At 39.2% G+C, this 24,289-nt stretch overlaps 1 protein-coding gene across 4 annotated transcripts in view; it reads right to left on the reverse strand.

Moving 5' to 3' along the window:
• The window catches only part of CD47 (CD47 molecule), an 84,110-nt gene extending 62,162 nt beyond the window's left edge, over window positions 1–21,948 (reverse strand). The window contains exons 1-2 of one of the 4 annotated variants that reach the window (XM_032220019.1): window positions 21,538–21,948; window positions 2,760–3,113 (exon numbers count right to left, since the gene is read on the reverse strand). In XM_032220019.1, coding sequence (XP_032075910.1) covers window positions 2,760–3,113; window positions 21,538–21,586 — 403 coding nt within the window. In that variant the 5' untranslated portion in view covers window positions 21,587–21,948. The remainder of the gene's footprint in view (window positions 1–2,759; window positions 3,114–21,537) is intronic. The other 3 variants (XM_032220020.1, XM_032220021.1, XM_032220022.1) reach the window with 3 other exon arrangements.
• Window positions 21,949–24,289: the final 2,341 nt, after the last annotated feature.

Raw genomic sequence — 24,289 nt, forward strand, 5'->3', positions numbered from 1 at the left:
GAAGAAAGAAAAGAAAAGGCTGACCAGCAGCAAGCTGGACAGACTCAGTTACAGTACTATTAGGCGCACCATGGGAAGACTTGAAAGATCAGATTAGGGAATGATCATTCAGTATTGCACAATTATAATCTGAAAAACTGGCTAACATTTTATGTTTTTTTACATATTTCTATAATATGAAATTAACTTGTACCAAGCAAGCTTGTGGGTCTATCTAGTCTAAGGGGGTCAAACTTGCATCATCACATGAAATATCATGACTTTTTCCCCCTTCATTAAACTGGACGTGGCCAGCACGTGACGCATCAGGGCCGTGGGCTGTGTGTTTGACAGCCCTGATCTAGTTGAAGTACAGCCAGAGGAACAGTAGCAGTAGTAGTACAAGGTTCCACAGAGACAGAAAATCTTTGCACCAGCAGCTTTTGATCCAAATGCACTAGGAGAAACCTTTCTGGCATACTATTACAAGAAACATTTGACTTTTTACAGGCTTTCCTTCCTTGGACATGCATATATTATAGATAAATCACAAGTGCACTCGAAAATATTAGAAATGGTTTTAAGAAACATCCAGCTATAGGTCATTTATTTCTGGTCTTAGATACAGTTAGGATTAGATGCTAACATTAAGATTATTTAAGGTGTTCCTTAACACAGATTGTACCGCATGTAAATTAGATAATATTCCAACATTATGCTAAAATCATATAATGACAAAGAGTCAAAGTTAGCTAAAAGATGAAAAGACTAAATGGAGCAAATGGATGATCAGATAAAGAAACAAATTTATGAACAAAGAGCTTTTATTTCTTATGATTATTAATCATAATTGGTGGACTGGTTCTCTCAAAAGTTAGCCTAACCATTTTCATAACTATTCCAATGATAATTACACTATTGTGCAGAACTGCATTTGATCACATAATTAAGTATCATTAGCTACCATTTCCCTTCATTCTGATTCTTCTCTACTCATTCAATATATTCCAATCTTTTAGGAAAAATACATGTCTCTACATATTTTCTTCATGTAAAAATACTTATTTTTAAAACAACTGACTTTATTACTCTCAAAAATATTGATTTGCTTGGGAAATACATTGAAAATATTGTTCAGTTTCAAACCTGCAAAAATTTTCATTTAATTCCGTTCTTCTCCTTTCGGTCTTAAGGAGCACATTCATCCTGTATGTCCAACGTACTATGTCTAATACAATATTTCCTGGAGTAATTTCATCTTACCTTTATCATTAAAGAACTGAACCTCATTCATTCATTCAATTATGTGTATACCTCGTCTACAATCATTTCACCTTTAGGCTCAGAGAAACTGAAAACAATATCTGGAGAATATTGTGTCTATGATGGGTTTATCTTCATCTCCCTAATCCTGGTTGAATATTTTTATCAAAGTTTTCTACAGAGAAGAATTTGTATTTGCTGGGCATTTTAATTGACTTTTCTTTGCATTTCTGAAGTATGGCTGCAAAATTATATGGCTGAGAATAACAGCATGGCATTTAACCACACTATTTTCCCCATCCAACAGATTTACCGGGTACTTCAACATTTACCAAAAAGTTTTCTTCCTAAGTAAATAAAGAAATAATCCTATTGACTTGTGGGAGAAAATGTTTTTTTAGTCTTATTGGAAAATGGCATGGGATAGTCTTAGCTAACAATTAGATTTTACGTCTATTTTCAAGCCTTCGTAGCATGTGTCAAAAATCACCTTACTCTGCCTATTTTATATACTTCTCATATTACTTGCTACAAACAGGCTTCAGGGAAATGGATATTATGATTGATAAACCCAAATTAGGACAAGCTATATTAAGCCATAGCCATTGTTCAGTTAAAGTTTTCATGGTTCTTTACAGTTCCAAAGGGACTCAGGACAGCTAAAGTTTGGCAAACCAAATACTTGAAGATGGAGGAGAAGTGGAGAAACCTTATATGAGAGTATTCTAATTTCAATTATTTGCTAATGATTCATTTCCAGTCAATTTTCCACTCTGAACAAATCTCCAAGGAGAGAAGATCATTTCAAAACCAACCAATCTATATTTTTGGGTTAGAGTTTTTGTTCACCATTGTTAGTTTACCTGTTTATATTAAATGCAAATCTTTATTCCATTGATCTATTATTAGATGACATGACTCAGGCCACGGAAAGTAGAAGATTAAGCCTGCAAAGTCAGACTTTTCAAGCAGAGTGTAGTGATGTCCTCTGAAAGGACAGGATAAAGACAGTGCATATGCACAAAACAGTCTGCATGCCCTTCCTTTACAGCAAAAAGTCCTTCCTTTAGCAACATTATTTGGCATAGGAACACATACAGGAGGGCAATGAAAACTATTTCTCAAACACCACCTGAAAAGTAAATTGCATTCTGCTGTGAAACTACCAAATTTGCCCTAAGTGGGGAAATTTTTAGATTCTTTAATTCACATTTCTTTATTTCCCTGTCCTACTCATGGATATGGAGTGGTAGAATTTCTGAGATTTGAAAGAGAGAAAAAAAATCACCTTACTCTGCCTATTTTATATACCTCTATTACTTGATACAAACAGGCTTCAGGGAAATGGATATTATGATTGATAAACCCAAATTAGGACAAGCTATATTAAGCCAAGCCTAACATCTGTATTCTTCTGATGATCGCATGATCTTCTCCAACATCTGAATAGTTCATGGATAGATTTTAAAAATCAAAGTTTCAATGGATTCCACAGAAAATTTAAACAAGTAACTTACGTGAACTCGTTATCAGTTCAACTCTTGTTTTTCCTTCTCTGTTTCCTTCTACTACTTCACAAGTATAATTTCCAAGAGCAGCCTGGTTTGTTGATATATTAAGTGAAGCAATGCCATAGGGTACCATCGAGCGGTTGAGAAAAGTTGCAGTATCGAAACTACTGTTTTTGGTAATGTTACCCGAAGCTCCATCATAAGTGAAAAAATGATTTCCTTGATATTGCCATGACAGAAACATTGAATTTTTGTCATGGTCTTTCAGATTAGTTACCACACAAGGGAGGATGACATGGGGTCCATTGCAGTAGTTTATTTCAAGAAATGGGACACTCTCAAAGAACAGCTGGGCTGAACCTAAAAGAAAGAGAAATAAAAATATTAATGTTTGTGTTTTAAGAAGGAAATGTAGCTAATGCAGGAATACATGCATTTTATCTTAGCTGAAGATGAGCCAAAAGTCTTTTGCTGGAAGAGGCCATTCTCAAAGCTTGAATCTTTGCTTTATCTCAGCAAAGTTTTTTTTCCCCAAAGGTTTTATTTCTTTTAAAACACAAATATTTCATCATTCGTCAATCATTAAAACATCGAAGTACAATTTTTTTATATGCCCCTCCCTCCCTCCCCCCTCCCCCCTCCTTCTTCCCCCCCCCCGACTTCCCAGAACCCGTACACGGTATGGATTTTTAACAAACACAGTCTAAAATCTATTGAGAAAAAAGAAATAAAGAAATTAATGACATTCTACATTGACCTTAGCTTCTTCTTGCTGAACTAACTTTAAACAATTTAAATCATTCCTGATCTTAAGCATAGGCTAACTGGAGTTTCTTGGTCCCGTATTTATTTTGTATATAGTCAATCCATTTTTTCCAGTCTCGTTTATATCTCTCATTTGAGTGATCTTTAAGATATGCCGATATTTTAGCCATCTTGGCTAAGTTTGTGACTTTCAATGTCCATTCTTGAATTGTAGGCAGGTCTTCCTTCTTCCAGTGTTGCGCCACCAAAAGTCTTGCTGCCATTATTAGGAGCAGAATCAAGTTAGTCTCTACCACTGTAAAGTCAGTACATATACCTAGTAAAAATAACTGACGAGTAAACTTTATCCTTCTTTTAAAGATATTTTGCATAATCCACCATATTTTTATCCAGAATGCTTTAACCTTTTGGCAGGTCCACCATATATGATAATATGTAGCATCAAGAGAACCACACCTCCAACATTTAGGCTGTACATTCGGATACATAGAAGCCAACTTTTTAGGATCTAAATGCCATCTATAGAACATTTTGTAAAAATTTTCTCTCAGATTTTGAGCTTGTGTAAATTTCACATTTCTTACCCAGATTCTTTCCCATGTATCCAATATTGGTTCTTCAATATTTTGAGCCCATTTTATCATACAATCTTTAACTAATTCTGTTTCCGAATCCATCTGTATTAATACATTATATATCCTCTTTATATGCATTAAGCTTTGATCTCTTATTTGTTTAAACAAATTATCCTCAACTTGGATAAAACCAATTTTTTGATCTATTTTCCACCTAGCCTGTAATTGCCCATACTGGAACCATGTTTGAACTACCTTCTCCTCTTTTAATACCTCTAAAGATTTTAATTGTAATACCCCCCCTTTCCAAGGTAAGAAGCTGTCTGTAAGTAATTCTGTCCCGTTTTTGTGCTATATTCATATTTTCAATTGCATGTCTAGGAATTGCCCACATGGGTATCTTGTCATTTAATTTATATTGATATTTTTTCCAGACCCACAGTAAAGCATTTCTTAAAATATGACTTTTAAAATTCTTATCCAATTTTTTGTTGAATAACAGGTAAGCATGCCAACCATATACCAGATCGTGTCCCTCAATATTCAATATTCTATCATTAGTTAAATGAGTCCAATCACTAATTACAGATAATGCCACTGTATCATAATATAGTTTTAAATTAGGTAGTTTCAAACCTCCTCTCTCACGTACATCTTGCATTATTTTCATCTTTCCCCTCGGCTTCTTTCCTGCCCATACAAATTTGTTGATACCCTTCTGCCATTCTAGAAGATTCGCATCTTTTTTAAGTATAGGTAACATTTGGAAAAGAAATAAAAATTTTGGTAAGATGTTCATTTTCACTGCCACTATCCTACCCAACAAAGATAAGTGCAATTTCTCCCATTTTTTCATCTCTGTCTGTATACTATGCCAAAGTGGTTCATAATTATGCTTATATAATTTCCCATTTAAAGTTAAGATGTTAACTCCAAGATATTTGACTTTTTTAACTACCTCACATCCTAGCATCACTCCTAATTCTTCCTTTTGTTTAGTATTCATATTTATAACTAATATTTTTGTTTTTCCTAAATTTATTTTAAAACCAGACACTTGACCATATTGATTAATCGTATTCATTAAGACCATACTGGATTCCTACGGTTGTTCCAATATTATGACTAAATCATCCGCAAAAGTGCGTACTCTATATTCTTGCTGCCTAATCTTGATCCCTTTTAAACCATCCAAGCCCCGTATTTTATTCAACAATACTTCCAAAGTTATAATAAACAATAATGGGGACAAAGGACAGCCCTGTCTTGTACCTTTTCCAATTTGAAAAGTGTCTGTTAAACTTCCATTGACTATGATTTGTGCTGGTTGCTGTTGGTATATTGCTTTAATTGACTGTAAAAAATTATCTCCCATCTGCATTTTTTGCAATATCTTCAACAGAAATTGCCAGTTAACTCGATCAAAGGCCTTCTCAGCATCCAAAAATATAAACGCAGCAGGGATCTGGTTGTTCTTTCCCAAATATTCTAATGCATTAATAATTAATCTGACATTACTTTTCATCTGTCTCCCCTGTATAAAACCTGTTTGGTCCGTGTGTATCAATTGTTGAATTACCAACATTAACCTGTTTGCTAATATTTTAGTAAAAATTTTATAATCTACATTCAGTAATGAAATAGGTCTATAATTTTTGGGTTGGGTAGCATCTTGATCTTCTTTGGGTATCAAAGATATAAACGCTGTCTTCCAAGATGGAGGCACTTTACCTTCCATTTGAATCATATTAAATAATTCTCTAAGAGGTTCTACCATTTCTAACTGTAAGTTTTTTTAGTAAACTGCTGTCAAGCCATCTATACCCGGTGCTTTCCCTAACTTTAATTGCTTAATTGCCTGCAAGATTTCCCCCGAGGTTATTGGTTGATTCAATTTTTGCCTGTGCTCTTCTCTAACTGAAGGTATTTTCTCTTTATCTAAATATTTGTCTATATCTAAACCATTAATTTTATCCCCTTTATACAGTTCTGTAAAAAATTCCCGAAATGCCTTTTGAATCTCTTCCTGTTGAAACACCTCCTTCCCTCTGTAAATCAGTTTAGATATATTTCGAGTTTTCCTTTTTTTCCTAATCTGATAAGCTAACCATCTGCCAGGTTTGTTTGCATTACAAAAAGTATTGTGTTTTGCATATAATAAATTAGTGGCTACCTGGTCAGAGATCAACATGTCAAATTGAGATTTTAATATGTTAATAGCTTCCTTAACTTTTGTATCGCCTGGGTTCATTGTTAACTCCAACTCTTTTCTCTTAATTTCCTCTTCCAGTTCTGTTCACCCGAATGCTGAATGAATGTTGTGTTTTATTGTTTTATTTTATTATATTCCACATTTTCTTTTTGTGTTTTGTCTTGCACTCCCTTCCTACAAATTGTAAGCCGCCCTGAGTCCCCTCAGGGAAAAGGGCGGCCTATAAATGTCAAATAAATGAAAATGAAAAAAAAATGTTCGTTTTAACCCTTGTTTATTTCTATGTGTTTTATTTATATTCATCAGCACTCCTCTCATATACGCTTTGCTTGCATCCCATACGAATTCCATAGATGTACCCTTATTCATATTCAAAACAAAATATTCAGATAGCAATTTTTTACAATCATTAATATACTTTTCATATCTAAATAAGTTTTCATTCAATCTCCAAGACCTTCTTGCCTGCACTACCCTTCCCAACTCCATCCAAACTGGGTTATGGTCCGAAAGGACCCTAGCCGCAATCTTTGTCTTCTTAACCCTAGAAAGCAAATCATTAGTGGTTAGTATAAAATCAATCCTTGAAAAGGATTGATGCCTGTCAGAGAAGAAAGTGAAGTCATATTTCTCTGCATTTCTTTCTCGCCAAATATCTCTCAATTCAAAGTCATCCATGATGTCAAAGAAAGGTTTGGGTAACTTTGCTCGCATCTTAGTATTTAGGCGGGAAGTCTTCTTATCTCTCTTAGTGTCTATCACTCCATTCCAATCACCCAATAGTAAACAGGAACTATAGTCCCACTGTACTAATTTAGCATGAAGATTTCTATAGAATCTATCTTGCTGTTGATTGGGGGCATAAATTCCCAAAAGTAATGTCTTTTTCCCTTCTAGGATTAGGTCTAAAGCAATATATCTTCCGAAGGGATCTGCTTCTATTAATTCAGCTTTCATATCTTTTCTTAAGTATACAACTATACCATTCTTCTTTTCCATAGCGGAAGCTACAAAATGTTGACCAAGTTTTGAGTTAATCAAATATTTTTAATCAGTTGACTTGATATGAGTTTCTTGCAAACAAATTACATCATTCTTAAACTGTTTGAGATAGTGAAATATTTTCTTTCTCTTCTGTGGAGAATTCAGTCCATTGACATTCCATTTTAAAATCTTAGTTGTCATCTTTGGTTGGCTGAAGCATTTTTAGAGCTTCCTGCATGGCCTGTTTAACCTTAGGTCTAGCTCCTCCCACTGCTTCCAGACTTGTTATTGTAGTTCCTTGATCGATGGCCGGTGATTGTTGATATTGTTGCTTTTTAGCTTGTTTCTCCATTCGTCTAGTAATCATGCGGCTAGGTCTTTGTTCCATAACACCTTGCGCTTCTAGAAGAGAGAGATGCTCCATCTTATCTGGTGGTTGTGTAGTTTGCTGTCTATCCTGTCCTTCTTGAGGTCTTTCTCCAGGTCCAGATGGTGCAGGATGTCCAGCCTTCAATATATTATAATAAAAATCTTGGGCTTTCCATACAGAGTTGAGGTGATATCTTTGCCTATCAAATGTAAATATAATGCCAAATGATGCATCCCATCTATACTGTATCTGACAATTTCTGAGTTCTTCGACCAAAAAAGCGTAGTCTCTCCTGGCTCTTAACATTTGAGGTGGTATCTCTTTCAAAACAATCAGGTCTTGACTGCCAATTTGAAGCTTAGTGTTATAAGACGCTTGTAGTACCATATTTCTAAGCTCTCTTGTAGTGAAGCATATAACGATGTCTCGAGGAAGCTGCTTCTGCTTTGCCAGCCAAGAGTTAACGCGATAAGCTTTGTCGATTTGCCAGTCAAGGTTGGTCCCTGGTCTTCCCATCAGGCGGTCAAAAGCTTCTGATAGGATCTGTTTCAGGTTCTCCTGTTTCTCCTCACGCAGCCCCCTTACTCTTAATGCGAACTCCATTTGTCGATACTGTATCATAATAATTTCTTTTTCAGCATTTTCCACTTTTTGTTCCACCACCTCTGTTTTCAATGTCAAGTTGGTATTGGCGTCATTAAGATCCTCTAGACTATCTTCAATTCCAGAAACATGTTCTGTCAATACAGTTACAAGTCTCAGCATTTCTTCTTTAATTTTAACAACCCTGGCATCGATTTTCTCATACAACTCCTGTTTAAGTCCTTTTATTTCACTTTTGATTTCTTCTTTCATTTGTTTTATTTCCTCTTTTCTCTCCTGCTTTATCACCTCTCTATGATCTCTAAGCTTATCTTCCATTTTAATTGTCTGTGCATTAAGAGCCACGCTTAGTTCGCTCAGGAAAAATTCTTTCGTTAACACATCCCCAGCAGGGGGCGTAGGAAGCGGAGGCTGCAGCCTTGTGCCAGGCACTGGGGATGTGCCCCTGGGAATAGAGGGTGGCGACTTCAAATTAATATTTAGTTTTGAAGCCATTTCAAAATTTATCTTCCTGCAATTAATAAAACTCTACTGCTTGACTATGCAGCTTTAAGCAGCTTTAAGTAAAGAAGCTGAATTTGTGAGGCTTGGCAAAACTTTCAGTGAGTAAACATTGTAACAAGACAGTTCAGCAGATTCATCACCATTTAACTTCCAGATAAGCAAGATTAATGAGGGAGTGAAAGTCATGTAAAAATGAAACTAGTTAAAAAGCTTCTGCTGGCCAATTGTAAAACAAGTGATAAGCATGCTCCTTTGAAGTTTTGAGTTCTTGTGATAATTAGCAAAAAGTATTCATTATTACCGGAGAAACCAGCCTGCTCGGCGCCATTTTAAAAGCCTCTAAGTAAATAGATTTTCAGAGGAGAAAAAGAAAAGAAGCTAAAATCTTGATAAACAATTATTGTGCACGCAAACGGATCCAGCTCGTGATAAGATTAAATCAATCAAAACTTTGAACTGAGTGGGGGAGACCTACTTTGTTCCGCACAAGGCAGTTTGAAGTTCCCAGCACGGAGGTCGTTCTGCTTTGGGCTAGCCCCCCTCTCTCTGCAAGCACAAAAGCTGCAAAAATCGAAGAGCATTTGCCAGCAAAACTATTTCTTCTTTCCTTCTTGCCTGAAGGGTAAGAAAACCTGTTAAGACATCAGATGGAAGATCCTCTAAACAGGTACGTAGCCAGGAATTCAGAGGAAGCTGGTTTTTTGCTGCCACCAGCAGCAGGCTCCACCCAGGAAGTCGCTTTATCTCAGCAAAGTTTTTGAGATTTCAACGATCCACCCACTCCCACTTTGGTGAAGGAACCAATTAGAAGGCAAAATTGTCAAATAGAAAATGAATTTAAGAGTTTTAAAAGGAAGGGAAGATGCTGCAAGCAGAAAGGATAGTTTTCTTCTCTTTCATCAAACCATATCTTTGAACACATCAACTACAAGCCACAGGAGACATTTGCTTCCTGTTTGACAAAAGAAGCTTCCCTTTCCTTAAGCTTCCTTCTTAAGCTTTTTTTAAAGGAGGAATTTCTTGACAGTGAGAACAATTAATCAATGAAACAGCTTGCCTCCAAGAGTTGTGGGTGAAGAGAAATTCCTCCATTGCTGGAGGTTTTCAAACAAAGATTGGACAACCATTTGCCTGGAATGGAATAAGGACCCCTCCCTCCAAGGTCCCTTCCAGCCCTATGATTCCCCCCACCCTTTTGCCTCTCTTCTCCCTTTACTATGCAGTCTTCTCTTTCCTCTCCTTTCCCACTGATATGTATAGAGCAATTAATAACCATTAGTTGACCTTCAGGCAGAGATAGAAATAATTCACTGTATGAAAAACATTTCTGAGCTTCAGAAAAGAAACAAAAGATTAATCCTGGTTTGGTTCTTGAAAAAGAACAAATGGGAATATAATTTAAATGTACACAAATTGGATTGCCAGAGTGATAAAATGTAGCATACATATGTACAGTTGGGTGCATGTATGAATAAGTCATTGTTCCCAAGGGAAGGAAATGTTAGCTCCATGCAACAGGCAGAAGATGATCAGTACCTCACTGTGACAATAACACCCAAATGTGAGAAACTGACAATCTCCAGTTAGAGGGTAGAAGACTATCAGTCCCCTGGTGGCAAGGCCTATTCAGAGAGCTTGAAAGTGACAGATCTCAATAAGAATCCAGAAGATCATTAGTTCCTTGAGAGTAGAAAGCTGGTAGTCAGCACTTCTTGGCACCTTAAGAAGTGGGCAGAGGGTGGAGTGTCCACATATAACCTGAGCCTTTTTAAGGTTTTCGGAGCTGTATTGGGCATAGCAATGTAACAAAATCTGAATGTTTTTAAAATCATTTTTCTTAAAATCCTAAAGCAAAAAATGTAAGGCACCTGGCATACCTGTTCTCAATTTGTTTTATAAAAAGAAAAGAAAATTTTTACATGCAAAGTACCTCTTATCCATTCCTGTTGAAGTGTCTGTAACAGAAAAAGAAGAGTGTTCTGTACAAATACATTAAACATGATTTAAGAACAAATCAGGGCATGTTATGCTATTTATTTTATAAATGTTCAACCTGGCCTTCAGTCAAAAATATGCTTAAGTAAATTATCTACAGGTCAGGGAATGGCAGACTAATACTATGGCTGGGTGAGAAACCCAGGCCAAAAGAGCCTCTCCTCACAATGAAAAAACAAGAATCAACAAGAAAAAACAAGATCATTCACATGCTTCAGACAGCTTCTCCTTGGAACCCAGAATCTGAGAGATGGGAGTAAGAGAGAAGTCAATAAACTCACACCTGCAGTGTAGTCTGTAAGGAAACTAGCTCCCCTAAAATTCTCACTTTCTTAAGCATGTTTGGATTATAGCTATTTTACAGCTAAAAGAGATCTCTGAGACACGGGAAAAACAAAAGCACTCTTTATTCCAGATTAAAGATTAAAGAAAAGGTTGCAAAATGTATGTTGCCTCACTTAGCAACATAAATTTTGGGCACAATTGTGGTCGTAAGTTGAGTACTACCTATTTTGAGAAGTTATTTTAGCTTTAACTAAAGAAGGCTTACAATAGGCTCATTTGAACTTTGGAGGCTACATAAGATTAAGCATTCGATTACTCTATTCAGGCTCCAAATTGAGTTTGGTATAAAGTGGGATAGGTGTCATATGGTTGTTATATGCAGCTGCTAACAAGCTAATGTCATATTATTCTACATGAAAATGGGAGAGAATATTTCATAAAAGAAAAGTACTGGGAGTTCAAATAAGGAAGTGTCCTTTGGATGGAAGAGCCAAGGAAAAAGAGAGCAGGAATAATTATTCTGCCAATAATTGGCAGAATTATTCCTGCCAAAAGATGGATTGAGTAAAATGCCCTCAGGGGTAGCTAGATTTGTCAAAATAGGGACTGGACTATTCAACAGCATGACTGTCAGGTTTACAGTTAGGTGCAAAAGTTTAGGCACCCCTGGTCAAACTGTACACTTCAATGAATCCTTAAGTGAATAGAAGCTGACAGAACTCCTACATAATACAAAATGAAGATAATTCACTCTTACAAAGCAGGGTGAGGGTATAAACAATTTTCTAAAGACTTCTGGCTACCAATTTCAGCTGTGACAAACAGAGTTAAGAAATGGAAGTTATACTGAACTGTTGAAATCAAGACAAGAGAAAATTTGGAAAATCAAGAGAAATCTTCACTAAAGCTACCTGAAATCTAGTTAGATCTACAAAGCAGAATCTCACAGATCATGTCAACAACCTGCTCAAAAGTGTAATTGCACTGTAGTACATGTCTGTAGATACACAGTACAACACTGCCTATACACAATGAACTGCATGAGAGAATCTCAACCTTTCCCTCTCCTTCTCTCTCTCTCTCTCTCCTTCTCCATCTCTGACGTCATTACAGAAGTTGTTTAAAATATAGAGGGGGGGACTTCAATAAGTCTGAAATAATTTTATCTGATTAAATTCAAATTGAAATGTTTGCCTACATCAAATAAGTTTGAAGAAAACACCATCTTTCCAATTGAAAGAACTACCAAGGAGAATCGCATCAACTCTGGAAGGCCAAGCTACTATATATAAATAGAAAGCAAATCCTACCCTCATTAGCAGTGATGGTGTTACCTAGTTAGGTAGTCTGCAAGCATACAACCCAGCTCAGAAAGCATCAAGGACTCAACAAAAGTTCTATTATGCTTTGGGGTTGTGTGACATCTAGTGTCAAGGAAATGTGCTGGTAAAAGGAAGAAATACATTCATCTTGGTATCAATGTATCCTAGAAGTCCTGCAGGCAGGGAAGATACTGAAAAAAAAAGGTTGACTAGTTCAACAAGATAAAAATGTGAAACACATTTCCGAATCAATTGTGAAATAGGAAGGAGAGATAAAAGATTTTTGGATGTCCTTCACAGTTCTCGCAGTTGAATACTATTGAAAAATCTGGAGAGAAATATCAAATGTATAACATAATCAAATAGAAGAACATTTCTGAACTAGAAAGTTCTCCAAGGAAGAATGGACGAAAAACCCTAAAAGCAAGAATAGAAGGATTCTTCTTTCACTACAGATATTGTTTGAAATCCATTAATTGTGCCAATGAAGAGTTGGAATTTAGTAAGTGAAAAAATGTCCAATATTCTGCACCTGCCATTTTACTTTTTCTTATCTGTAAACAACTGCACATAAATAGGAAGTACCAGTATATACTCATATTTGCATAGAGACGTCATGTTTAATCTTGTACCATATAGAGGTTATGTCAGCTTCTATTAATTTAGGGATTTAGGGATTTCAAATGCTTTGAAATAAGCATTTCAAAGACATATCTAAACTTTTGCATACAACTATATCTTTTTTTGTTTGTTTGAGCTGAGTTGGAATGATACTTCTTTACATTTTCTTGTTGTCTGGTTTGAGTTTTTTTTTTCATAGTATTCATAGATCTGTGTTTAGGTAGGAAGTAGATTCTTCTTTAAATATCCAAATCACCCACATCCATCCTTTTCCTAATACTTTCTTTCACTGGGATTCTTATATTGTGGTAAAGTGATTTTAGATGTTCATTTGTTCGTAATATTAAGTTTTAAACCCAGAATGCTGGCTGGGGAATTCTGGTAGTTGAAGTCTGGACATCTTCAAGTTGCCAAGGTTGAGAAATACTGGTTTAAACCATTTGTTCCAAATTGAATAGCTGAATGTGCATAACTCAAGTCGTAAACTAAAAAAAACCCTCAATTTGGCAGAATATTGAAATCCAGTTTTTGCCTGTATTATATAGTGCACAACAACTGTCCTCCTTCTTTGTTACTCTTCTGCCATATTGTTCTGTATATTTACAGTGATGAGAGACAGTTTGTGAATGTTTGTGGCCTGCAAAATTCAATATTGTATTGAATGCTTAGGGCAAGTTTGTTAGACAAACAATCCTGGAAAGAGTAACAGTGGCGCCACGTTTCTCCATTTATACACACTCTATTAGCTGATAGAGCACTTTCTATGGCAATGATTTTGTAGGCTTTTTCAGCAAATTGAAACCTTTTTTCTGAGCTCCACAGAAATATTTTTGATTGGGGCATGAATTATTTTTATAGAAATATACATCCAGAAACTCATGTTGTGAATAGTAGATTGCAATGGTAGAAACCAATATGTTTTGTTTTATTTAATAAGAGAGAGTTCTCCAAATCACAGATATGTCAGAACATCTATAAGTAGTTCTCAACTGATGACCATAGTAACATTTAAACAGTTATAGTTGTAAGTACCGTGTTTCCCCGAAACTACAACATGTCTTGATAATAAGGCCATGCCATATTTTTCCTGTGGGCAAAACTATGTGCCCTCCCCCAATAATAAGCCCCCTGGATAATCCCCCCTCCAGCCAGGCAGAGCGCCACTCACCAACCTAGCAATATCCTGAAGGCGCCAAGCTGCAGGAGCCGGTGGGGGCAAAGGCACTCACATTGCTTGCCGCCTTTGGGATACCGCTAGGTTGGTGAGTGGCGCTGTGCCCATCTGCAGCGTGGGGTTGCCGGGCAGCTACTCTCGTGAGCAGCCACCTGGCAATGCCCCTTTCCAGCCAGGGCAGAGCGCCACTCACTGACCCAGTAATATCCCAAAGGTGCTAAGCTGCCCGGCTGGAAAGAGAGGTTGCGCAAGCACCTGTTCTGCCCCCAGCTTGCGTGCCTTCCAGCGTCACCATACCCTTGCCCAGCTCTCCCTGCAGGGCCAGGCCGCTGCCACCGTGCTCCAAGCATAATCGGCTTCCAAACTCTAAGACCCGCTGCCAAGTCTTCCAGCAGTGGCCACTCTGGGACTACGCTCTATGGTTGTGGGCTGGCTGTTGGAAGACTCTGGTGGGACAGAGAGTCTTCCAGCAGCCAGCCCACAATCATAGAGTGTAGTCCTAGAGGGGCCACTGTCAGAAGACTCGGCAGCGGATCTCCGGAGTTTGGAAGCCGGTTATGCTCGGAGTACGGCGGCGGTGGCAGCAGCACGGCGGTGGCGGTGCCCTGGCCCTGCAGGGAGAGCTGGGACAGGGCATGGTGAGGCTGGGAGGCATGTGAGCTAGAGCAGATTTCCAGACGGGCAGAGCACCACGCAGCTTAGTGCCTTTGGGATATTACTGGGTTTGTGAGTGGTGCTCTGCTCGGCTAGAAAGGGTGGTTGCCGGACGGCTGTTCATAAGCATGGTCACCTCATGGCAGCTTTGTTGAGCTGCTGTGACAGTGCAACACAGCCGTTTGCCCCTGAGGCTGTGCCCGGCTCTTTGGGTGCCTGCTCCCAAGAGAGCAGCCACCCGGCAACCCAAAACCAACCCTCCCCAATAATAAGGCCCAAGCAACATTTGGGGGGGGGGGGAAACATGGTAGTGATGGTTATTAAGAGGATCATCATATTCCAGCATTCATTAAGAAAAAACAGCTGTTACTCAGCAAATGTGGAAGTTGTTAAACCAACCCGTAGTTTGTTATGGGGCATTTTTTGCCAGAAACCAAAAATAAATTCTGGTTTTCAACAAAAACAATACAAATCATAGTTACATGATTTCAGGATGCTGCAAAGAGTTGTAAATATGGGTGAGTTAACAAATGCCCAAAATGCAATATATAACTGCAGGGTTGGGGTGGGCAGGTCAGTTTTTGGAATCTCACAACTTTGTTGTAAGTAGCTTTTTCAGGATCTATCATAACTTCAAAAGCTCACTAAGCAATCAGTCATAAGTTGAGGGCTACCTGTATCTCAATTGATCTCCTGCTGATTATCCCTGGGTTAGGGTTTCTAATAATAACATAGTGAAAGTTGGCTCAGTTTCAATACAGAGATGGCACAATACATTGCTTGGGACATTGTTTACTTTAACAAGAATATCTTGATGTATTTGACTTTTTTTGATGTTTGTATCAACTTGCAGGGCACACTACTACACAATAGTTTACCATTATTTCCTCCATGCTATATTAACTTGCTCTTTAGGGCTAATTTTTTAATAACCTTCTCCCAAATACTGCTTGGCTTTTATCAAAAATATCAGAAGAAAAGTATCTTTTTAATTCAATGCAGTTTAAAAAGGTGGGTAAATATGTGATCTATGTAATCAAGAGTGTTACTATCACATTTATAGTAGAAAATAAATTCACTTTTTAGGCATTTTATACCAATTCTTCACTTCAAGGAATCACCACATCAGCAATTCTCAATTCAGACCCAAAAACTCATCAACATAATAATTAACTTTTCAAGCTATTAAGTTGTAATTGTGTCCTGGCACTGTACACATTTAGAATTCATGTCCCAAACTTCCTTCATAGTTCAACTATGTATTTACAGCATACATTGTCATGGCCTGGAATCAGAGTTTGATTATGCTACAGCTGAAACAGTGGAATATCAGCCCCAGGAGACACCAAACAAGGAATAAACTTTGATTGTTTAAACACAAGGACCATCAGAAAAGCTGGATCAGTGGGATGCTGAGGCATGTTCTTCCACTCCTTTGGACTGGCAAGCAGAATGAAGATGCTCAATGAGACTCCTTGCCATATAAGGGAATAATTGTCTTAGTTAAGGATAACTGGCTGCACTCTGATTTAGGAACACTCCTGACCAGAGGTGAAATCCAGCAGGTTCTGACAGGTTCTGGAGAACCGGTAGTGGAAATTTTGAGTAGTTTGGAGAACCAGGAGCGGAAATTTTGAGTACGGTAGTTCGGAGAACCGGCAAATGCCACCTCTGGCTGGCTCCAGAGTGGGAAGGGAATGGAGATTTTGCAGTATCCTTCCCCTACCACGCCCACCAAGCCACACCACACCCAAGCCATACCAACAGAAGCTGTAGTAAAAAAAATGAATTTCACCACTGCTCCTGACCCATGTTTCTCTATTGAAACAACTGACTTATCTCCTATTTCAATATCTTGTTCTTATAAAAAGTTCCCGAAACTCTGATCTTTGGACTGGCTGATAAACTGACTTGGAGGTTGGACTTTTAGCTTGGATTTTTATTTTTCTGTGTGTTCCTGTTAAAAACGAAACTGCTCAGGCAAGCTTCCTTTCCAAAAGACTCTGTTTTGATATAAATCCCTTTACTTAGTACTGTTTATCTAACCAGCCTAAGTACTAAATTGCTATTAGCAACAGCAATAGCACTTAGACATATACCCCTTTACAGCCCTCTCTAAACAGTTACAGAGTCAGCATATTGCCCCCAACAATTTGGGCCTTCATTTTACCTATCTTGGAAGGATGGAAGACTGAGTCAACCTTGAGCCTGGTGAGATTTGAACTGCCAAATTGCAGTAAGCTGGCAGTCAGCAGAAGTAGCTTGCAATACTGCACTCTAACCACTGTGCCACCATGGCTCATTATCACTAACAACAGTGTCTGAAAGTTTAAAACCTAAAACAGGCCACCCATCCACCCTGGAATCCATTCAACTAAATACAAGAGAATCATGTCTCATGCTTTCCCTATAATGACATTTCTCCTGCAGCAGTTAAATTGTGCTCCGATAAAGGCAGAATGAGAAATTATTGGCTGAAATAAGTCTACAAGCATGTTTTTAGCTCAGTTTATCCTAGTTGAGAAATTCATCTGTTCTTGGAAGAGGCAAATAACCGTTGAGTTGGCTAACAAGGACTCTCACCTCAACTTCTGCTTATGATAGCAGTAGAAAAAGAATGGCTGAAGGCAAGCAAAGGATATTCAACTCAGATCTGTTAGCCAATAAAACCAGTTCCTCACATTGCTGCTACTTTACTTTCATTGATGCGCTATATGCCACTCCAAAATACCTCTACAATGTCCTCCCTGCCAAACAAGGACAGGCATTCACCCTGGCAATAGTTGATATCTTACCTTCACAAATAATAGAGGCACGGTTTAACAATATCCCTTTTCAAAAATGCATTTGTATCTATGCACAGTGCATCTTTTTTCTAAGCTACCCCGTATCATTGTTTGCAATTAGAGTTAATGACCCCACATATTAGCTGATGCTTCAAATGGCTTCCCTCTGAAACTCTGCTCTTTCCACTAAGGGATCAGTCCAGGGCAATCACCACAAAGATCATAAAATTCAGCACTATTGAAATTAGAAGACAGTAAGTTTAGCTTGGAGCCCAACTGTAGGTATTTGACTGACCCTTCACAGGTAGTCCTCGACTTACAACCACAATTGAGCCTCAAAATTCTGTTGTTAAGTGGGACAACTGTTGTGAATTTTTCCCCATTTTATGACATTTCTTGCATAGTGAATCACTGCGGTTGTAAGTTAGTAACCCAATTGTTAAGTGAATCTGGTTTCCCCGTTGACTGTTTTTGTCAGGTCACAAAAAGTGAATACATGATCCCGGGACCCAGCAATCGTCTGTTGTAACTTTGAACGGTCACTAAATGAACTCTTGTAAGTTGTAAGTTGAGGACTACCTGTATGAAGTCAAGCTGGGGTGAAGTATGTATATAGGTAGTCCTCAGCTTATGACTGGTCACTCAGTGACTGTTCAAAATTATGATGGACTTACCCAGAACGACCCAGTTCTGACATTCCAAAGTCTGCCTCCCCAAGGTCACATGACCACATCTGAAGCACTTGGCAATCGGCCCACTCTTACAGCTGTTTGCAGCGTCCCATGATCATGTGATTGTATTTTATATTTTTGCTGAAAAATGACATTTACTACCATTCTTTGGCAAAACTGCCCCATAGCCAATCAGTTTCCTTAACAACTGTGGCATTCACTTAACCACCACTACAAAAAAGATCATAAATTAAGTCAGTTACATGACTTAATGTGTCACCCTTTATGACCTCAGGACTTACAGCCATAACGGGCAGGCTCCATATATCATAGGGCTTGACTCAATATATATGTAAATGACATGAATGGCCAGAAAACATGATTTTCAAATTTGCAGATAATATCTTAAAGCAGGGGTTTCAATCTCGACCACTGCGGACCGGGATAGCAGAATCAGGGTTTTGTTTGCCCTTGAGAGGCCGGGGTGGGCATGGCCTGGTTGTTGCAGCCAACTGGGTGGACATGGCCAGGGTGGGCCAGGGCCAAGGCGGCAAGGGCTGGACCTGTCACAGGCCAGATCCGGCCTAAGGCCGCATGTTTGACATGTCTACCTGAAAGGATATGAACAAGGTTGTAAGTTGTAAGTTTGACAAGCTGAAAAATTAGCCCCCAAAATAGCAGAATGAATCTCAGTTCAACAGGGACAGTGTACAATATCCTAAATTTGTATAGGAAAAATCAAAGACATGGGAATAAAATGAGAGAGATGTAATACTTCGCCATGCAAAAAGGTTCTGAATATCTCAGTGCATAATATGAGCCAATAGTGTATAATGCAGCTGCATAACTAATTAAATGTGATCCTGGTTGAACCTGCAATTCAGGAAGAACAGCAGACAGGCAGAACATGTCCAGAGAAAAACAGTCAAAATAATAAGAGGCTAGAAGAAAAATTAATTTTATGAACTATTTAATCTTAATATCTACAAGAACCTGAGGAGGCATCATGCAGCCCCTGGTACTCTCCAGTTATACTGTAGATCCATTATCACAATTAGTTTTGTTTGGAGACTTTGAAACTGTAAAGTTATAGAATTGGTATGGGTAGTCCTTGACTTACAACTATTTGTTTAGTGATCATTTGGCACTAAAAAAAAGTGACTTAAGGCCATTTTCACCCTTATGACCATTGCTGCTACATCCCTATGATCAAAATTCAAATGCTTGGCAAGAGGAGTGAATTTATGGCAATTGCAGTGTTCCAGGGTCATGTGATTTTTGCTATCTTCTGACAAGCAAAGTCAATGGGGGCACCATATTCACGTAAGAACTGTGTTACTAACCTAACAACTGCAGCACTTCACTTAAGATCATAAAATGTGGCAAAACTCACTTTACGCCTGTCTTGCTTAGCAATGGAAATTTTGGGCTCAATTGCGCTCATAAGTCAATGGAAACAAGGTGTCTACCACCTTGTACTATTTTTCAAGGTGTATATATATACCTGTAGCATATTTCAGTAGCAAGTCCTATCCTGTTCAGACCAGAAATTCAAATTAAGGCAACCAAGAGAAATAGCTCACTAGACTCTGCTTGAATATATCTAGTAAAGATCACTACCCTACTGATTTATTGGTTCCACTGTCAAACTACTGTAGTCTTAGTTGTGTTCAACATATCTGACAGGAGTACCAAGCTCTGGAAATCAATTCCTAAGGTGACAATCTGGTGGTCACCTTGCATTAGAAGGAAAAAAGCTCATTAGCATTTCCAAATGATAGAAATAATTTTTGGGGGAATCTGAAACTGATTTGTCCAATAAATGAAGCCAGGTTGTCAATAAATCTTTAAAGATAAATGTTAAAATTACCGCAGAACGCTTACCAATTTCAGTTATTCTCAAAAACCTGGAAAGTGTCAAAGATAATTTATTACTTCCATTTCCTACAGAAGAGCTGTGTGAAATGCATAACTTGAGCTTTCATAATCCCCACACATCTCAACAATCTGTTTGCAACAAAAATCTTCATTAACAGTCTGATTAAAAAGTATGCTAGCGCAATGTTGTCACTCTGCATGATTCATTTAATCTCAAAAGCTAGGTTTGGGGATTACATTAGTCGCATCCTGTGTTGCTGGAAATGTGCTGTGTACATGCAATACTGCAAGCCTGAACTAGATTATTCAGTTTTTCTGCTCTCTTTCCCGCAACGATATATGGCAGGGGTCCAGGTGAAACAAAATACTGGTTACTTTCACCCACCAGGTTACTCTCCCTTTGCTACGTGTATATCAGAGTGTGTGGGAAGTTGCTGTGCACACGTGCTCCGAAGTTTTAACGTCAAAAAGAAGAGGCGGCTTCTACACTATCACAATCCTTGAGCAGGGTTCTTCCAAGGGCAGCACAAGCAGCCATCAACAGTAGCCATTAACCCGAAGGAAAGGGAGAAAAAACAAAACAAAACCAGGACTGTCTCGCAAGCCAAACCAACCAGAAGGTGGGAAAGCGTCACCCCAGAAAGGTTTTCTGCATATTCCGAAGCAGGGCGAATGCCGGAGTCACATTCAACACCTCCCCCCCCCACCCAACACACACACGCATACACCCGCCAGCCTGCTGTCACTTCTGCCACCGCACATTCGGAGCAGCAGGACTCCTGAAGCGAAGCGTATGGGAAGCATCAGGCTTTAAAAGAGGTAGCCAATCCCAGAGCTCAGCACCCTACGCCTGTCGAAATAATTGGGCTCGCTCGGGGGGACGGGGAGGGAAGAGAGGGGAGAGGAGGACGTGTGGTGCAAGGCAGCGGCACACTCCAGCCAAACAAACCGAAAAGCCTCAGCTTCGTGGCGCAGTCAGTGGATAGGACGGGAAGCTAAAAGTCTCACCAGCTCCCCGGGTGGGTGGCTGGGGATAAGGGAGGAGGCAGCTTCTCTCCCTTCCTCTCCTATTATTTTTTTTCTTTTAAAGGGCCGTACTCTGTCGTCCTTGGAGCCCCAAAGACAACCCAGCTCCCCCTCCCTCTCCCGGGGGGCTTTAGGACACGGCCAAGCAGAAATGGGGGAAAGGAACCGCGCAGCTTACTCCAAAACCGCCACGGAGGAAAAAAAGCGCGGGGTATCTGCTAGCTCTTTTTTTTTTTTTGACACGGGGGGAGGCGAAAGGCCGAGAGAGAGAGAGAGCGAAGCGAGGGATAGCAGCAATTGGAGCGGGAACAACGCCGCCGAGAGCGAGAGTAGCAAAAGAAGCGAGAACCGACACTCACCGGTGCCCAGAGTGCCCAGCAGCACCCACCACACGCATAACATCCACATGTCCAGGCTGGCTCAAGGGAGGGCGATCCGCTTTCTTGCCGCGACGATCCTCTCGCAGGCCAAAGGGAAAGACCAGTGGGGGGGGGGGGAGGAGGAGATCCGGAGCGCGGATCTGGAGCCGCCCAGCCCGCAGCCTGTGAAGCTTCGACGGTTCCCTCCAGCTGCAGCAAGCGGGGCGGAGCCACACCCGGCTTTCGCTTTCGCTCTCCGCCGCAGGAGGGGAGACGAAGGCGTAGGTGGAAGGACGTCCCCGCTCCGTAGCCGGCTGCCGGACTGATGCTCCGCGCTACAACTTGAGAGCAGGTGGGCTTTTTTTTCGTGAAGAGCCGGGCGAAAGACCTCCAGGTTCTCCCCCTCTTCCGGCTTGGTCCGCGGTAAAACGCAGGAAGGAGCTACGGTGGTCCTCGAGAACCGCCGCACCCCTTTAGAAGACCTTGAAATCGTCCACCGAAAGTTTCCAACTGGCGAGGCGACGTTTTCGGCAGCTGCCGTGTCTTCTAACGACGCAGGAATTGCGCAGACTTGGAAATGAACGCTGGGCTCTTGGCGTGACAAAGGAGGAACTCTGCGTCATACTGAAGCTTGCGATCGTCAGGGAAAGCCGACGCCGCCAAAGAGAAGTCTTCGCCCATCTTATGTACTGTACAGTATGTGCAAGTCTGAGATGGCGCAGCAGACTGGCCCTGAGGCTCCGGAGAAGCCCGAAGCCAAAACTCCCAGTGAAATCTTTACAATGCTTTTCCATGAGTGTTTCCGCTCAGCCTTTTGATAAGGCGATGTTATGAAGTGAGGTTTCTGGAGCCTTGAAACACGCACAGTTGCAGAAAAAGCAGTAGCCATAAATAAGAGATGTATGAGTTTCCTGGTCTCATCTGAGGTTTCTACACCGGGGAATTAAGATTGCAGGGGTTTTTTTTGGCTGGTGTCTTTTCAGCCCCCCTGCCCCTACTGTGCTGGTGCCTATCATTTTTCATAACCTATATAATAAATGCATCATGCTTTAGGAACATTTGAAGTTAAACCCATATAATCATTATAGAAGCTGGCATTTTAAATTCAACTATAAATCACACTAGATAGCATCACAAGTAAATTAATTTAGAATAACAGAGATAAATATGGCCTTTCTACAGCCTTTTCAATATGCTGCTATATAATAAATACCATGCTGTCAACATATTAGGACTTACACTCAGACATGTGGAGAGAATTGGCCATCTTTCAGAAAATCATTCTTGATGCTTCCTTCATCAAGAGCAATTATTGGTGGCAATGTTAATAATAAGCCAAAGCAACTGTTCGTTTAAATCATAGCATATAAATAAAGACAAATTAAGTAATCCAGGTTCAACAGAATCTAGAGGCAGCCTTATCTTCTTTTTAACCCAGAATATCCTGGATTTTTTAAAATACCTTTTGTTTGAAGAACACTAGGGAAATCATTTCTTCTCTAAATGCTCCTGACTGAATTTTTTTTTTTTTTTTGTGGCTTTGGAAAATTCAGGATTAATAGGCAAGATCACAGAGATGTACCAAGTTGTATCATTGTTTAAACAATGACTGTGACAGGTGCCTATGTTTGGATATCCTTTCAGTCTTGACTTAGTAAAAACTCCTTTGCCCAAAAAAACAACCCCATCTTCTGAGCATTTTTGTAGACAACTGACAGACTATTTTTGCTTTAAAACTCTTTTCCTTGCAAAACACTAATAGCTTGGAAATATTCTTACATAAACTTTGTTTCAGAACTCCACACAGATTTTCACACAATCCAAGTCTGGGGATTGTGAATGTTATTCCAAGACTTCATATTTCCTTCATGAAATTACTTCATGGTTAAATTGGAGATACTTTTCTGAAATATCCAATCTACTTTCAGCTTCATTTCCCCCCACCCCACCCCCACCCCCACTGACTCTGGGATTCTTCCCTAATTTTAGAATTTAATTGTCTTATCTTGGGACAGGGACAAATATTGCATTGAAAACTGATGCCTGACATGATAGAAAGTTTATTTATTAATGGCGTTCATATCTTATGCTTTTTTCTAGTAAAACTCGTTAATGTGTGTTTCTCTTTCCTTTTTACATTCTCAAAAACTAATTTGAATAATTTGCAAATGAACTAGACCAGACCTATTTTTATTTTCAAATAATGCCACATTGTCTTGTAAATAACTTCCTTATACTAGATGGATATTTGTTTACACCTGGGAACAACCTATTTATTCATGCAATTTAGCTACTTCCTTAATCCTTATGGACTCTGGGCAGTTTGAGATATTAAAATATTAAGAATAAAATACATTTAATTTTTTCAATAATTAATTATAACAAGAAATAATAAACATTCATACATGCATGCACTCATTCGCACACAAAGAATAAATTGTGGCTTTATTATCAGTTCCCAAAGGCATTCTGGAAAAGCCAGGGTTTTGCTAGCTGCCAGAATGCCATAAGGATGGGGGTTGATAGTCACCTCAGGGGGCAAGCTGTTCCATAGGAAGAAATCTGCCCTTGAGAACACCTGACGTTGTCATCTTCTCTTGCCTTATCTTCTAATAGATGGAAACTCTTAGAAGAGGCTATTGGGCCATCTGGTTCAATAGTTCTGAAGCTATTTTATAAAGGGAATCTCTTAGATACCCTGGTCCCAAGCAATATAGGCCTTTAAAAGTAGCACCACACCTTCAACTGCACT

This window comes from Thamnophis elegans, chromosome 6, assembly GCF_009769535.1.
Source record: "Thamnophis elegans isolate rThaEle1 chromosome 6, rThaEle1.pri, whole genome shotgun sequence".
Taxonomy (NCBI): domain Eukaryota; kingdom Metazoa; phylum Chordata; class Lepidosauria; order Squamata; family Colubridae; genus Thamnophis; species Thamnophis elegans.